The sequence below is a fragment of the Rhinatrema bivittatum genome, chromosome 15 (assembly GCF_901001135.1).
Source record: "Rhinatrema bivittatum chromosome 15, aRhiBiv1.1, whole genome shotgun sequence".
Taxonomy (NCBI): domain Eukaryota; kingdom Metazoa; phylum Chordata; class Amphibia; order Gymnophiona; family Rhinatrematidae; genus Rhinatrema; species Rhinatrema bivittatum.
In genome coordinates, this window is record NC_042629.1 from 59,940,626 (window position 1) to 59,958,066 (window position 17,441).

Consider the following 17,441-nt stretch of genomic DNA (forward strand, 5'->3'; position numbering starts at 1 on the left):
CTGGAAGTCCTAATTTCATAAAGACATTGAAAGCAAAGAAGCCATTCAGAAAAGGGCTACCAAAATTACCTTCTACACCTATTAGGCTGGCTTAAAAACCCAACTCCATTAGGGTCCATCTGAGTGCAATTTGCACATACTACCATGGTGTAGTTCCCTGTACATACCCGGATCAGTCCAGACAGTGGTTGAGTAGCTATATACCTGTGACCTGAAAATACCTGACCTGAAAGGTCATATTTTTGGTGATGGTCACATCAGTGTGCAGAGTCAGCAAGCTCCAGGCGTTAGTGACCATATGCAAAATTTTATCACAACAGGATGGTCTTGCGCACACACTCTAAGTTCCTGCCTAAGGTGGTGATGGACTTCCATCTTAACCAGTCTATAGTCCTGCCAACTTTCTTTCCCGGGCCCCATTCACACCAAGGTGAATTAGCGCTGCACAGTTTGGACTGCAAGCGAGCCTTAGCCTTCTATCTGGAAAGGACAGAAGCCCATATAGTCCACCCAACTTTTTATTTCTTTTGATAGCAATAGGTTGGGAGTTGCTATTTCCAAACACACACTATCCGGTTGGCTAGCAGATTGCATCCCCTTGTTATGCCCATAGCACCATCAGTGGTCCACCAGCAAGCAGTACCCATGGAGGAGATCTGCAAGGCTCTGATGTGCAGTTCTCTGCACATATTCGCATCTCACTGTTGTCTGGATAGGGGGAGTTGACGTGAGAGTAGATTTTGCCAGTCTTTTCTTTTGGAATCTTTGAGGTGTAAAACCCAACTTTCCCTGCCTAGGCCTCATTGTTTGGGGTCAGGCTGTCTCCTCCTCTGTTACCAACAGCACTATTGTTGTGCCTTTTGCACCTGATTGGTGGTCCCCTTTTGTTTTGGGGAAAAGCTTGAAGCTAGGGATTCACCCATGTGTGGGGACTACCATCCTGCTTGTTCTTGGAGAAAGCAGAGTTTCCTAGTGTGTAGCCAGATGGACTCAGGGCCAATGGGTTATGCTCCACTGCCAGCAGATGGAGACTGAGTAAGGCTGTAAAGCTGACATCACAGTACATATATCCCTGTCGTGACCTCAGCCCTCCAGTATTCTCAGTCTCCAGCAGATACTGGACGTACCTCTCCCTATGGGGATTGTTATACTTTTTGGAAGAAGAAATTCTGCGTTTTAAATTGGAGAAAATTGAGCCCTGCTCTCCTGCGGTGATAAGGTCCCTCCGCCAGTTGAGAATTCCTCAGGCAGTTTCCAAGATGCATCAGAAGTGTACCTTGGTCCAGTAGCCAGTTCTGTGTAGACTTTGCTGCTTAGGCAGCTGAAAGGTGCGAGAGCAAGAAGCTGAGTATGGCGGTGATGGCCAAAGCCCTCTCCTCCTGCAGCCAGAGACAGTCTGTACTCGGCAAGTAATAGCTGAGCCCAGGTAAGTCTTTAAAAAAAAAAAAAAAAAAAAATCACAAAATTTGCCTTCTGTTTCAGATTGATTAGAGGGATTTTCTGTAGGGCCTTATTCCCCCATCCCCACCCCACCCCCCCCCCCCCCCCCCAAATCTCCGTGCTCGGCACAGCGTACTGACATCATTCCCACTCCTGTTGGGGTAAGAGGACTTGGGCTTTTGAGTGGGTTGAATAGCCCCCCAGTGGACTAGGCACTGCTGTAGGCTTAGTCGGCCCACCGCATGGTAGGCCATGGCAGCACCGCCATCTTGCACACGTTTTCTGTGCGTGCCGTATTGCCCTCCATAGTACATCAGTGCATGTAACGTCTGGTGCGTCCCTATGTGTACAACCTCAAAAGCACACGGACACTGCATGTGCCACGCCTAAATTTTTAAGCTCGAGCCGATTGAATGTACAGCTACCACTGCCAATGGCTTGCAGCAACCAAGAAACCTAAGCGCCTTGTTCTCTGTATTGCTGGATTCCAACTTATGTCAGCACTGTGAGGAAGCCCAAGGAGAGTTGGTCTCCTCAGATTTTGCTAAGCCAGGCTTCTCCCATACTAGTATGCTTGATCTGAGTACACCCTTGACTGGGTCATCCATGGGAGAAGGAAATTCAACTGGACCTACCCCAGAACCTCCTGGACTAGGCATGGACCCTGCTGCCTTTTCTTGGAGTTTTTCCAGGGGCTACAAGCTTTTGTACAGGCACAGTCTGGTGCCTCAGTGGCCCCTGTCCGGACAGAACATCAGCTGGTGACCCCTCGCTCCCATTCCTACCGGCAGAACCTGAGGCATGCCTCGCCTTTTCAAAGGTATCCCTGGTATGCACCCAGATGGCATGGATGAAGAGGAGGATCTATATTCCTTGGACGATGGGGAAAATCCCCCACGGTTGGAACCATATCGGAGCATATTATGGTTCTTTCACAGAGGCAAATTGCCAGTCCTGGCTTCCCAGACCCTGAAGATGCTGGGAGTTCCTGGGGTGGATTCTATGACTGAACCAAAGAAGAATCCCATTCTGATTTCCCTGCAGAAAGTTTCTTGCTACTTTCCAGTAATGGATGCCATCCAGGAGTTGATTGATCTGGAATGGGATGCCCCAGAAGCAAGTTTTAAAAGGAGCCGAGCGTTGGAAAGGGGGTGAATTCCAGAGTGATGATGGAACCCTCTGCTGTCTTTTTAGCAGATGCAGGCTCTGATTTAGTCCATACTTCAGCCAGAGGAGTGGCCTCAGTGGTGGTAGCCAGATGTCTGCTATGGCTGCAGAATTGGTCAGCTGACGCAGCCTCCAAAGCTAATCTTACAAAGATGCCCTTTAAAGGATCACTCCTATTCAGGAATCAGCTGGAAAAGCTGGCCAGTAAATGGGGCGAATCTCCAGTTCCCTGGTTACTGGGAGATAAGAGGAAGCAGTTACAATGCCCCTCACCTAGGAGCGGTCATTCCAGGGGTTCCCAGCATTTTCGTCTATACAGAAATTTGACATTTGAGGTCTCTACCCCTTGGGAGGTCTGTCCTTTCGTAACTGGCAGTCCGAGAGGCAGGATTGAGTTCAGGCTCGTTCTCCCCCCCCCCCCCCCCCCCCCCCCAGCAATGAAATTTTATTGACCCACCTTTTGGAACGAGGAGAAAGGGGGTTGACTTTATTTTAAATTTTATTTATTTATTTTTTTACCAACGGTATGTTGAGATCACTTTGGACAAATGGGTACTGAAAGTCATATGAGAAGGGTATGTGCTGCAATTCCAAGGCACCTCTCTGGACGTATTCATGAGTCTCCTTGTCACTGTAGCACAAGAAGCAGGCAGTGGAGATAACGCTTCTAAAGCTCCTCATGATGAGGGCTGTGATCTCTACATCCCAGGAAAAATACTCAGGAAGGAAGGTTCCTTTCATCCCATCCTGGACTTCAAGCATGTCAACTGTCACCTGCAAATGACTCATTTTCACATGGAGACCTTAAGCTCTGTGATAATGGCCGTACAATTGGGAGAGTTCCTAATCTCCCTGGAATTATCAGAGGCCTAATTACATATTCCAATTAGACAAGAACACATTTTCCTATGTTTTGCAGTGTTGGGTCAACATCAGTTTCGGGCGCTGCCCATTGGGCTAGCCACCACCCCCAGAACATTTTCCAAGATTATGGTGGTCGTGGCAGCAGTGTTGAAGAAAAAGATGGGATCCCGGTGCACCCATAGTTGGAGAATTGGTTGATACGAGCCAAGTCCTTGGAAGAGAGCCTCCTGGTGACCAACAGGGTGATCTCCTCCTTGTTACAGGAACTCTGTTGGTTAGTAAATCTGGCCAAGAGCAGCTTCAAACCTTCCCAGTCCTTGGAGTATCTGGGAGTCCGGTTCGACACCAGGCGGGGCATGGTCTTTCTTCCGACCACATGAATGCATAAGTTGATGTACCAGGTGCGTCAGCGCCACACCATCGGGCATAGTGTGTTCACCATCTCCAAGTCTTCTGTTTGGCGGCAACCCTGGAAGTAGTGCCGTGGGGGAGGGCGCAGATGTGTCCACTTCAACGCGCTCTATCATGTCTGAACCCATAGTCCCAAGACTGGTTCATCTCCACTTACTGATGGAAGTATGTTCTCACCTCCAGTGGTGGTTGCAGGAAGCTCATCTGAGCAGGGGTGTGTCCCTGTCCTCCCCGCACTGGCTGGTTCTCACAACAGATGCAAGTCTCCAGGGCTGGGGTGCTCACTCTCGGGAGCTGAAGGCCCAGGGTCATTGGACAGAAGAATTGGCTCTCTGGAACATCAAATGCCTGGAAGCCCAGGCTGTCAGATTGGCATATTTACAGTTCAGCCACAGACTCCAGAGTCAAGCAGTCCATGTGATGTCTGAAACGCAATGACTGTAGCCTACATCAACCGCCAGGGAGGAACAAAGAGTCGGCAGGTATCACAGGAGGTAAACCTCCTTATGGAGTGGGTGGAAGTACATCTACAGATGATTTCAGCCTCCCACATCGCAGGAAAAGACAACAGAGTAGACTAAGCAGGGAGAGTTGGGATCCAGGAGAGTGGAGGTTGTTCACCAAAACATTTCAACTGGTCGTAGATCTCTGGGGCCTTCCATCAGTCAACCTGCTGGCCACATCTCACAATACGAAGGTTCTTCGATGCTGCAGAAGAGATCCGGGGTCCCTGGGTATAGACTCTGTCATCCAGATCTGGCCAGAAGACTAGTTGCTATTCGCCTTTCCTCCATGGCCCCTGCTGGGCAGGGTCATTCACAGAATCAAACACCCCAGGGGACTAATCTACTAGTAGCGCCAGATTGGCCCAGGCGTCCGTGGAATGCAGACCTGCAGAGACTCCTGGAAGAGAATCCTCTGTACCTCCCACCACACAGGGACCTATTGCAACAGGGATTGGTCCTTCACAAGGATCTGACTCAATTCTGTCTTACTGTCTGGCCCTTGAAAGGGCTTGCTTGATGAAGTGGGGATATTCTGTGGCAGTAGTTGTTACCTTACTCCTCACTAGGAAGTTTTCCATGTCCTTAGCATATGTGTGGGTCTGGAGAGTATTTGAGGCCTGGTGTGAAGAACGCATCTTCTCTCTCGAACAGTCAAAATCCCACTTATTCTGGAATTTTTGCAGGATGGCTTGAATAAAGGTTTGTCCCTTGACTCCTTGAAGGTACAGATAGTAGCTGTCTCCTGTTTTAGGGGTGAGGTGAATGGTTACTCCCTGTTGGTTCATCCTGACATAACCTGCTTTCTGAAGGGAATGAAGCAACTTCAACCTCCTGTCTGGTTGCCAGTTCCCTTGTGGAAACGTTAGTACTAGATTTTTTGGCAAGCCCTTCCTTTTGACCGCTGTGCAGTCTTTCCTTGTGTTTATTGACATTCGGGCCGATACAGTACAGAGCGCACTATTAATCCTCTGTTTGACGCGCTTGCATTACCCCTTATTCAGTAAGGGGCCGAAAACGCGTGTCCAACCCCCCGAACCTAATAGCGCCCGCAACATGCAAATGCATGTTGATGGCCTTATTTGGTATTGCCGCACATTTTGCTTTCAGAAATTTCTTCGGGCACCGGGAAAGTGCACAGAAAAGCAGTAAAAACTGCTTTTCTGTGCACCCTCCGACTTAATATCATGACGATATTAAGTCGGAGGTCCCGAAACTTACCGAAAGTGTGTTCAAATTTTTTTTTTTTAAAGTCGGCTCGTGGGTCGAAAACCGGACACTCAATTTTGCCGGTGTCCGGTTTCCGAACCCATGGCTGTCAGCGGGCTCGAGAACTGATGCCGGCAAAATTGTCGGCTGTCAAACCCGCTGACAGCCACCGCTCCAGTCCAAAAGGATGCGCTAGGGACGCACTAGAATCCCTAGCGCCTCCTTTTGCCTGTTTTTACCACCGGGCCTAATTTGCATAGTGAATCGCGCGCACAGAAGAGTGGTCTGTGCGCGTGCCGGGAGAGCAGGCATTCACCCGCTCTACCGCAGACTTTACTGTATTGGCCCGTTTGAAAACGGAGTTCCTGGTGGCTAGATACTCTGCATGTCGCATCTGAACTGCAGGCATTGTGCTGGGAACAGTTCCTCCGGATGACTCTAGGGGCCTTACAGCTATGTACTGTTCTATCCTTCTTGCCCAAGGTAGTATCGTAATTTCATTTGAATCTGTCTATTTCGTTGCCATGCTTAAATAAATTCAAGATATGGAAGAATATCATCCCCTGCATTTGAATGTCGAGACTTCTAGTGCAGTATCTGGAAGTCTCAGTATCAGTCCGAAAAATGGACTGCTTGTTTGTCCTTCATGGCAGAAAGAAGCTGGACAAACCATAGCTTGCTAGTTCCTGAACATACCCAGATCTGTCCAGAGAAGTGGGTTGTGTATCCCTACCAACAGGTGGAGTCAGAGAGCAAAGAACTTTGGGCACTGCCATATATAGAAGAGTGCCAACTGCCGTCCCTCAGTATTTCTCTGACTTCAGCAGGTGGTAGAGATGCACTCCTGCAGTCTTAGTTTTTAGTCAGTGTGTTTTGTTTTTTTGTGTTAGTGATTTTTTACTGACAGCACTTCCTGAGGTGTTAAGCACCTTTGTGGGCCATCCCTCAGTGGAAGCCAGGGGATTGGACACCCCTGCCTAGGTTTCTTCCGCTGCGGCTCGGGTGAAGGCTAGAGGCTCCTAGTCTTTTTTTTTTTTTTCTCCACCGAAGCCACTTCATCTGCTCCATAAAGTTTAAAAAAAAAATCTAGCGGCTTCATGAGTCGGGGCATGGAGGGCCTCAGCGGCTGTTCAGGGAGTTGGTTGGCGTTTCCCCTCAGCTCCCAGGGCTCCGGGTTGCCTCTGAGGGAAAGAGGGTAAGTTGTACTACAAGGCCCGTTTTCAGGCTCAGCTGTTTTTAATTAGGCCTGCCAGCTTGATTTTCTTGCGTCTCCGGCGCATACGTTTTTCACTGCAACTGCCTTTTCTCCTCAAACTTCCACCGCGTGGCTGCGCGGTTTTTTCCATGGGCCCCCACACTAAATCGGCGACCTGCCGCGCATGTGGGGCGCGCGGTCAGGTGCTCGATTCGGCTAATCTTTGTTCTGCTTGCTCCTCCGGGATGGAGGGCTCGTCGGGACCGTCCGCCCCCTCCGAGGGGGGGGGGGTGTTTCATCATGATGAGAATCACATGAGGAGGATTCTCCTCCTGTGTTAGCCCCTGTGGGACAGGAGCTTGATTTGGGGGCTGGCGATTCACCTCCAGATTATTCCCTGCATAGGGATGGGGTCCCGGAAGGCTATTCCCCAAAATTCATTCTTCTGATGCACCAAGCCTTCCTGGCCTGAAGGTATTTGGCGCTTAGAAGACCCGGACAGCTTCTTGACTGGACGGAACCTCCGGCAAAGAAGTGTCGGGTCGCAGAACCTCTGCAGCGGCCTGTGGAGCAGCCTCGTCCGAGGAATTACATCCCCCGAGGGTCACAGGATCCAGTTCTGGGGTCAGGATCACCTTTAGCCCCAGATGCTGACACGGGTGCAGATCAGACCCAATTTCTGATACGGGCGACGTTGATATGGACGACCTGGATGGTGATATCCCGCCCGCTGAGGGAGATGACCCCATTGTGGTTTGCCTTTTTAAACGGGAAGAACGGTGGCCCCTTATTCCTCAGGTTTTGGATGTTTTGGGCCTGAAGATTTCTTGGGAAGAATCCGATAATGGTGTTAATCCAGTCCTCGATGGAATTTAAGGTCCCACATCTACCTTCCTGTTTCCTAAGAAGGTCCGCAAACTGGTAACCCGAGAGTGGAACGCTCCAGATTCTAGGCTCTGTCCAAGCTTTATCCCCTGTCTGTTTTAGATCTTCTGAAGATTTCCAAAGTGGATGCGGCTATTTCGGCGGTCACTAAGAGAACCACTATCCCGGTAGCTGGAGCTGCCGCTTTAAAGGATATGCAGGACCGCAAACTGGAGATCCAGTTAAAGCGTCACATATGTTGCTGATGCGCTTTATGATCTGGTGCGGATCTCGGCTTGGAGTATGGTATCCTTGGTAGCGGCACGGCGACTCCTGTGGCTGAGGAATTGGGCGGCGGATTTGTCCTCAAAGTCCCAACTTTGTAATCTACCCTTTAAGGGCAAGCTTCTGTTCGGGGAATATCTTGATCAGCTGGTTAAGCTGCTCGGGGAATCCAAGGGAATAAGTTACCAGAAGATAGGAGATCTTCTTCTAAGAAGGTTTTTCCCAATCTGTCTCGTTTTCGGGATTCTCGCCGTTTTCGATCAGCAGATATTCCACGCCTTCTGGTCCTAAGCAAAATTCGGAATGCCAGCAGTCCTTTCAAGAAGGTTGTCGCTCTGGTAGGGACTCAGGACACCTCTGTACAGGAACCAGTAAATCCTCCAAAGGAAGCCACAAGCACACATTCCGTTGTCGGTGGCAGATTATCCAACTTTTATGCGGAATGGGAAAAGATTACCTCGGCCCGTTGGGTTCTAGAGGTGATCAGAGACGGCTATGCTCTAGAGTTTTTGCAGCCAGTTCGAGAGGTTTTGTGGAATCGTGTGAATTCAAGCAGCAAACGAGATGCAGTTCGAGTAACTCTACGTCGCTTCGAGCGATTGTCCCAGTTCCGGAAGCACAGCAGGGACACGGACGTTACTCTGTTTACTTTGTGATTCCCAAGAAGGTGAATCACAAAGTAAATCACTTGCAGAAGGTGAACAGTTGTCTACGGATCCCTCGTTTCCGGATGGAAACTCTGAGGACGGTAATGATGGCCGTACAAAAAGGGGAGTTTCAAGCATCCCTAGATTTCACGGAGGCGTATCTCCACATTCCCATCCGACTAAGCCACCAGCGGTATCTACGCTTCAAGGTCTTGGGTTAGCACTTCCAATTTCAAGCCCTTTCATTTGGCCTCGCAACAGCTCATCGGACGTTAACCAAAGTGATGGTGGTAGTAGCGGCTTTCCTTCGCAAGGCGGGGATTTTAGTCCATCTGTACCTGGACGACTGGCTTATTCGCGCAAGGTCTTGGGAGGACTGCGAGAGATTGGTTCGCATGGTGATGGTCACCTTACAGTCGCTCGGGTGGATCATCAGTGTGCAAAAGTCACTTGGAACCCATCCAAGAACTGATTTATTTGGGAGCACTGTTCAATACCTTGCACGGCAAAGTTTTTCTGTCTGCGGACAGAGTTAAAAGGTCAGATCCATTCTCCTCTTCAGAGGAAGAGTCCCACAGTCTGGCATCATCTGCAGGCCCTGGGTTCCATGGCTTCCACTCTGGACCTGGTCCCGTGGGTGTTCACTCACTTACGAACTTTACAATGGGCACTTGTGTCTGACATTCGGTGTCGGAACAGTTCTACCTACCAATGACACTGCTTTCAGAGTCAGTCTGTCGTGGTAGCTATCGCACGACAATCTGGAACGGGGTGTGGATTTGGATCCTCCGAATTGGCTGATAATCTCCACAGATGCCAGCCTGTCCGGTTGGGGAGCAGTGTGTGCAGACAAATTCACTCAAGGTCACCGGAGAGCTCCTGGTCTATCATTCGACTCGAGACAAGAGCGGTTTGACTCGCCCTACAAGCTTTCCTATCCAAGTTACAGGACAAACTGATAAGAGTATTCTCCAACAATGCGACGATGGTGGCTTAAATCAACCGCAGGGCAGAACAAGAAGTCCCACGGCTGCGCTTGAGGCACGACTCCGGTTCGCCTCGGGGGAATTGCCACCTTTCATGTCGCGGGAGTGGAGAACCTGCAGGTGGACTTTCTCAGCAGGCAACAACTCGATCCAGGAGTATGGGAGCTGTCTCTCAAAGCCTGGAATCTAATTTGCGCCAGGTGGGGAGTTCTGCAGTTGGATCTGATGGCAGCACAGACGAATGTGAAGACAGATCGCTTCTTCAGCCGTCGACAGGTGTACGGCTCAGTGGGTCTCGACGCTATGGTGTGCCCTTGGCCCACCTGATTTCTACTTTGTGTTTCCGCCTTGGCCCCTCATCAGTCGGCTTCTCCATAGCATAGAACTTCACCCAGGTAGGGTGGTGTTGGTGGCACCAGAGTGGCTGCGTCGCCCGTGGTTCGTGGATCTGGTCCGCTTGGCTCTAGACTGGGTCCCTTGCAGCTAGCACATCTGCTGCGTTTGCTTCTACAGGGTCCCATATTTTCGTATCAGGGGGATCACTTTTCTCTCGCAGCTTGGCTTTTGAGAAGCAATGTTTACGCTTGAAGGGTTATTCTGAACAGGTCATTTCCACGCTCCTGCAGGTGAGACGCCCAGCCACCTCTATAGCCTTTGTTAGAGTCTGGAAACTGTTTGAATCATGGTGCCATCAGCGTTCTTGCAGTCCCTTAGCTGTAGATGTTCCTCAGGTCCTGGAGTTTCTACAACAGGGGTTCGCTAAGGGTTTAGCGTTTAATTCCCTTCGTGTTCAGGTGGCGGCTCTGGGTTCTTTGATTGGAAAATTTAACAGTTGTTCGCTGGCTGTGCACCCGGATATTGCTCGGTTTCTCAAGGGAGTTGAAACATTTGCGGCCTCCCGTCCGTTCTGTCTCTCCTGCTTGGAGTTTGAACCTAGTGATTAGGGTACTTTGTGGTCCTCCTTTCCAGCCTATCCGAAGAGCTTCGCTGAAGGATCTGACGTTGAAAACTGTTTTTAGTGGCCATTTGCTCGGGGCATCGGATTTCAGAGTTACAGGCATTGTCGTGTCATGACCCCTTCGGATTTACAACGATAGGGTGTCATTGCGCACGGTTCTGTCCTTCGTTCCGAAGGTGGTATCGTCCTTTCACATCAATCAAACTGTGGAGCTTCCGGGGTTTCCTCAGTGGTCTCTGGAGTCCTCTCAGGGCAGGGACCTTCATCTTTTGGACGTACGACGCATTTTGAGGTACCTGGAAGTTACCAATTATTTTTGACGTTCCAATCATTTGTTCATTCTATTTGTTCCTAAGAAGGGGGACAAAGCGTCTAAGGCATCCATCTCTCAGATTAAAGAGGCCATTTGTTCGTCATACATAGCCCGCAGACGCTAAGTGCCTTTGAGTCTCAGTGCTCATTCTACGAGGGCCCAGGCTACTTCCTGGGCAGAATGTCAGTTGCTGTCACCTCAGGAAATCTGTAGGGTGGCTGAATGGTCCTCGCTTCACACTTTCACTAAGCATTATCGATTGGATGTTAAAGCTTCTGATGAATCGTCCTTCGGTGAGAGTGTCTTGCGTGCAGGTCTTTCGGGTTCCCGCCCAGTGTAGGGTGGCTTGGGTACATCCCACTTCTCTGGACTGATCTGGGTATGTTCAGGAAATGAAAATTGGTTCTTGCCTGCTAATTTTCGTTCCTGTAGTAATACAGATCAGTCCAGAGGCCCACCCCTTTTCTTCAGTTAACGAAAGACTGTCTTGCTAGACTTTGCTATGTTTCTTTCTTTTTTCATGATGCTCCTTTTGCAGATAAATTTGATGGAGCAGTTCTTTTGAAGTTTGTTTGGTTTATGTGTCCATGGGGCAAAGTGGTAGTTAGTTTTTAGTTGGTTTCTACCCTTTGTTCCTTAGTTCTGTTTACATGGGTTTGGGTACAGGTCAATACTGAGGGCACTCTTCTATATATGGCAGTGCCCAAAGTTCTTTGCTCTCTGACTCCACCTGCTGGTAGGGATACACAACCCACTTCTCTGGACTTATCTGTGGTATTACAGGAACGAAATTAGCAGGTAAGAACCAATTTTCATATTAAGGAGGTGGTCACGGGAGCCTGTGTGAAGGCTGGAAAGCAGTTACCTTCTCAGGTTAAAGCTCATTCCACTAGGGATCAGGCGGGTGGAATGATCTTTAACTGGGTGGAAGCTAAGCCACTGTCTCCTGTCAACATCTGCCTTGCACACCTTCTGCAGGTTCTATCACATGGAGGCCGCGAGGCATAAGATTTTTCATAATTATGCACCATACAGATTGACTATAACACAAGCAACCATATCAGTTGGTTAAGATTGGTGTAGCCTTGTTTTATGGTAGAGTACCTAGAAGGACCTAGTTAAAATTATGAAAAATGTTATGCTTCCTGGCCTTGGTAAACAGCAGCCACTGAAAACTGGGAGCACCATTATTTAAGTGGTTTAAGGAAATTAAAATGCAGCTGCTCAAAATATTTGATTAAAGAAACGCCACACCAGCAAGCACATCTATATATTTTTTTTTTTTTCATTAGTCTGACAGCATCCTCAATAGTTTGGAAAATGTTTACAAATAAACTGTTAGCTGAAGAAGTGTATATAAAATTTGGACACTATGCATACATTCAGTGCTATCTGGTTTGTTATAAAACAGAATTGAAAAGTGGATGAGAGAACAGGAGATCATGATAGAAAACATTGTTATTTTGGTAGATGTCAAGTCAACATTTAGTAAACCAACTAACCTATCAACTTTTTTATAGGGTGCAGAGGCAGCTAATGTCACAGGTCCTGGTGGAATTCCAGTGCAAGGCAGCAAGTATGCAGCAGACCGTAACCATTATAGGCGCTATCCACGTCGCAGGGGTCCTCCGCGCAATTACCAACAGAATTACCAGAACAGTGAGAGTGGAGAGAAGAGTGAGGGGACAGAGAGTGCACCAGAAGGAGAGGGTGCTTCTCAGCAGCGTCCCTACCGTAGACGGCGCTATCCACCGTACTATATGCGCAGACCTTATGGGCGGAGACCACAGTATTCCAACCCTCCTGTTCAGGGAGAAGTCATAGAGGTATGCTTTTTCTTACTTCTACAGAAGAAGGAACAAATACATGACAAACTTTCATCGGTTCTCTGTAGCTGGTTAAGTTTCAGTGCTGATAACATTAATATTAAGCATTTGTCTCCCACCTCTCAAGGTGTATAGTCTGCTTCTCTCAATTGTTTTTTTTTTTTTGTGTGTGTGTATTATGCATGTATGGTTACTACCCACCAAGTGAGATACTAATTCTTTTTAAATAAAACCAATTCCCTACAGTGGGTAGTATAGGTTCTTACCTCTTACTAAATACTTGCTATTGTACACAGCATTGTCCTGGCAAATGTAGCTGAAGAAACATGCTGTATTTCGCTTCTCTTTCAGGGTGCTGACAGTCAGGGTGCAGGAGAGCAAGGCAGACCTGTGAGACAGAATATGTACCGGGGTTACAGACCACGATTCCGCAGGTATGCCAAGTGATTATGGGATTTCTTGATACGAACTCTCATGTGGACAGAATTGCTCAAAAGATTTTTAATCTGTTTCAGGGGCCCACCCCGACAGAGACAACCAAGAGAGGAAGGAAATGAAGAAGATAAAGAAAACCAAGGGGATGGGACCCAGAGTCAGCAGCCACCTCAGCGTCGGTACCGTCGTAACTTCAACTACCGACGCAGACGCCCAGAGAACCCTAAACCACAAGATGGCAAAGAGACCAAGGCAGCCGAACCACCAGCTGAGACTACGTCCGCTCCCGAGGCCGAGCAGGGCGGGGCTGAGTAAATACCGGCTTTCCATCTCTACCATCATCCGGGTTTGTATCTACTCTTAGACATCAAGATGTGAAGACTGAATGGATTTTATTGTTTGGTATACTGTAGCAGTCTTGCAACTTAGCTGTCTGATCTATTTTTGTATGCCAGAGCCATCGCCAGGCAGTTTGGTGCATATGGCCAAGTGAAAGTGTGCCCTTATTACATCTGACACCATGAGCTGTGAGATGCTATTAAATGCTTTTTTAATTTTAAAACACTGTTGTTTACTATTTGTAAGAATAGACAAGTGTGATCTTTAATTTCTACCCAACTTGATTAGTCATGTCTACCATACTAAGCATTGGGGGTTGAAAAAGGAGACTGAATATTATTATTTTTTTTTTTTTTAATTATACTAGGGTGTAGGTGATGTGGTTGGGAGTGGGGTGAGTCACTACTGGGAGAAATGAATGTTTGCAGTGATGTCAGTGACTAGGAGATTTGTCTGAGAAGACATTTTTGTAATGTATAAGTAGTGTGAGAAGTGAGTAGCTGGGGAGATCTGTGTGTTGCAACTGGGTTTGCAGGAATATGGAGTTGTGGTGTGAACTGTGTGGGAGGGGCAAATATTGCAACAGCGGTGTGAAGGAGTGTGTATGCAGGGGTGGGTGGCTGGGGATGCATGTGATGATTTTTTGTGTTGTGAGGGGATGAGGTGCTGGAGTTGAAAAGTAGGTGTGTGGCGGGGCAGTGTTATAACAGGTGTAGTGGTGGTGTCAGTGGGGTGAGGGTTTCCAAGTGGCTTTCTGGTGACACAAATGCATGTGGGTGGGGGTTTGGGGAGAGGTGTCTAGGTTTGTTTTTGTAGCAAGTACATGGTATCTGTGTGTGTGGGGGGAGGAGGGGCAGAGGTGTGTTTTTGGGTTGCATGCATTAGGAGTGTGGGGGGGGGAGGAGGTGGGGGAGGACTGCAGGAGTGTGTACCTCTTCTCATTGCACACCCCATTTTATCATCCTTACTGTCTACTTACCCTTTTTCTTCTCTTCTGCACACATCTTCTGTCTGCTCTCCTCCTCTTTGCTATCTTGACGAGGTGAGCAGCTGCTTATGGCTCAGACTTCAGTTTTTGTTTTCTGATTGGCTCTCTACCTGCTGCCCACTTTTCCTTTGGTGACTCAACTGTTAACAGATGTAGGCTGCATGCTACATACTAGTCCTATTAGCCATTTAGCAGTGCCAATCCATGTAGTTCCCCTCACTCACTTCCCCATGCAACGCTTGGAATAGGGGCTCAGGAATCAGTGGAGCCAGTTTCTTCAATCCCGCTCCACCAGAGTTTTCAGAGAACAGATGACATTGGCTGGTGCCTATAACTTGGTGCATTGGAGTCAGGTGCCCATCATATGCCACACTAAGTGATTCTCACAATGGATGCCTCCAACATGGGCTGGGACATGTACCTGCAACACAAGACACGGGGCCTCCGATCTATACAAGGAAGAGCCTCCCCTGTACGAACTACCCTGCTCTTAGAAGAATGAGCCAACTGCAGCCTTCTTCCTCCCAGCCTAAGGTCCCCTGTTTTGCATGGGAAACTGCTTTTAGCAACCTGAAGAGAAACAAGACTAGGGCTTCGAGCTGCTGGCTAGCAGTGTGATTGCTTGGCAATAGGTTCTCAAACTAATTCTTTTTCATCTTGCCATACCCGATGTGTGAGCTTTCTCCCACTATTTGTGTGTGTGTGTGTGTGTGTGTGTTGATAGATATAGCAGGAGTAGAAGGCTTCATAACATTGAATGGCAGAATATTGACTAGAAATAAGCTTTCTCTTTTTACAGGATTTTACTATCAAAAACTCTTACAGAATCTACCTCATTGGTCTTTTGACATTTCTTTTCTCTCTTGCAGTTTAGTCATCAAAGACAAGAATGAAACACAATTCCAGCAATAAGAAATGAACCAAGAATTGGAACTGAAGATCTTAAGTGCTTGCTTTTTGCTGTTGACCAGATAACTAGAACAACTGTCTGCATTACTTAATGCAGCCTGGAGTTTTTATTATTATTACTTAAATAAGTCTCCTTTTGCAAATGACAACATGTTTTTTAAAAGCCTATTTTTTCTCAATATACCTTTTAAAGGTTTTTAAATTGTTTCATATCTGGTCAAACTGAGATTTTTAAGAACCTCATTTTTAATTTGTATGAAATGTACACCTGATTTTTTTCAAATGTCAACAAACTGCAAGCATCTGTTAATAAAGATCTTAAATCTGTTTGTCTAGCTTTATTTAAAGGAGAAATTAGATCTCCAGTTCAGGTATTAACAAGAATATTGCCCTTTAATAAGCTATTGAGGCTGTTTTAACTAAATATTCCTCCCACAAAATTGAATGAAATATCATCCAGATCTTAAATCCACTTTAAAGGTCAAATTATGTACAAATTAGTGAAGTTGTTGAGGCCTTGGATAACCTTGTGTAAAATAACTACTGATGTAGTAGATGAGAAGATTGGAGGGAAAATGGACATAAGGCTTTTTTTCTAAAAGAAGTGTCTACCACGTTAGACAAGAATTTTTCAAACTGTCCTGATATTCACAAGCACCACTAGATGGTGATAGACTAAGCTATAGGCACTAACCACTTGTTTTTTCTCTGCCATTATAAGAAAAGTAGTTTCTTTTTCTGCACTTAGACAGGCCAAGCCACACCAGTTGATTATACACTCCTAAAACAGAGAAAAAAGAAAGTTTCGCTGATATTGCCTCTTACAGGGAAGTATGCCACCTGCAGCTTCAGTATTTGTCTCCAGCAAATGGTAGAGATTCAAGCTTGCAGCTGGCAGTTTCTGGATAAAATGCTTCCAGAAGGGTGGTGGGCTTTGCCTTCCTTATCCTGGTAGAGTAGGAATGAGCAAGTGGGTAGGTGGCCGGAGTGGCTTGATTATCACAATGTGGGCAGATTGAAAGGCAGTGGCACTGGATCCCTCTTCCCCTAGACCTTTTCTTCACTGGTGCTACTCTCAAACTTTTGGGGCAGGGGCCAGTTCTTTAGTTGTTGTGGCAGCTGAGCTTCTGATGCTGTCACATGATGGGAGACTCTTGTGGGAAACGGGCTTTGGGGATGGAGTTCAATTGGTATCTGCCCCTTTCTCTCCAGAGTTTCTGGAGCTTATGTTCCCTCTATGTACCGGGATCAGTCCAGACCTTAGGTTGTACATCCTGTTCAGCAGATGGAGACAGACTAGAACTGAAAACGCATCCCATAGTAGAATAGAACCTCCCCTGCTCCCTTCAGTATTTGTCTGTCTCCCAGCAGCTGCAGGCAGCTGAACCCCTGGTTCCCCTTCTCATCTCCTTAACTTTTTTCTGTGGGGCTTTTTTCTTTATGGATCAAGCAAGTATTAACCAGTGTTCCTGTACGTACCCGGATCAGTCCATACTGTGGGTTGAGCCTCCTTTCCAGCAGGTGGAGAGAGACTAAAACTGAAAGGAATCGCGTCCGGTTCTTGAAGGGCGACAAACACGTCTGCCTTCTCATACCACTTGCCCATCGTGGTGTCTTAACCTGGTCCTTTGGGCCCTCTGTGGTGCTCCGTTCGAACCTCTCAGTCGCACCACGTTAAAGGATCTTACGCTCAAGACTCTTTCTTGTCTCTATCTCCTCTGCTCGGCAGATCTCCGAAATCCAAGGTGTCCTGTCGGGAACCTTTTCTGCGTTTTTCCGATTCAGGGGTATCCCTCAAGACTGTCCCGTCCCTTCTTGCCAAAGGTTGTTTCTAACTTCCATGTCAACCAGTCTGTAGAACTCCCTGTGTTTTCTCCAGAGGAGATTGCGGGTACAGCTGGGAGCGATCTCCGTAAGCTGGATACCGAACGAGTTCTACTTCGCTATCTCCAGGTTACCAATGACTTTCGGGTCTCGGACCATTTTTTGGTCCTCTGGAGTGGGCCCAATCGAGGTAAGCCGGCTTCTAAGACCACTATTGCGCGGTGGTTGAAGGAAGCGTTCTCACAGGACAAGCAGGATGGTTGTCCTCACAAATGGGT

General features: G+C 47.8%; 1 protein-coding gene across 2 annotated transcripts in view; it reads left to right on the top strand.

Moving 5' to 3' along the window:
* The window catches only part of YBX1 (Y-box binding protein 1), a 33,311-nt gene extending 17,645 nt beyond the window's left edge, over positions 1-15,666 (top strand). Inside the window, exons 5-8 of one of the 2 annotated variants that reach the window (XM_029578417.1) lie at positions 12,363-12,668; positions 13,020-13,102; positions 13,184-13,449; positions 15,305-15,666. In XM_029578417.1, coding sequence (XP_029434277.1) covers positions 12,363-12,668; positions 13,020-13,102; positions 13,184-13,418 — 624 coding nt within the window. In that variant the 3' untranslated portion in view covers positions 13,419-13,449; positions 15,305-15,666. Of the gene's footprint in view, positions 1-12,362; positions 12,669-13,019; positions 13,103-13,183; positions 13,450-15,299 lie in introns of both variants that reach the window. The other variant, XM_029578416.1, reaches the window with a different exon arrangement.
* Positions 15,667-17,441: the final 1,775 nt, after the last annotated feature.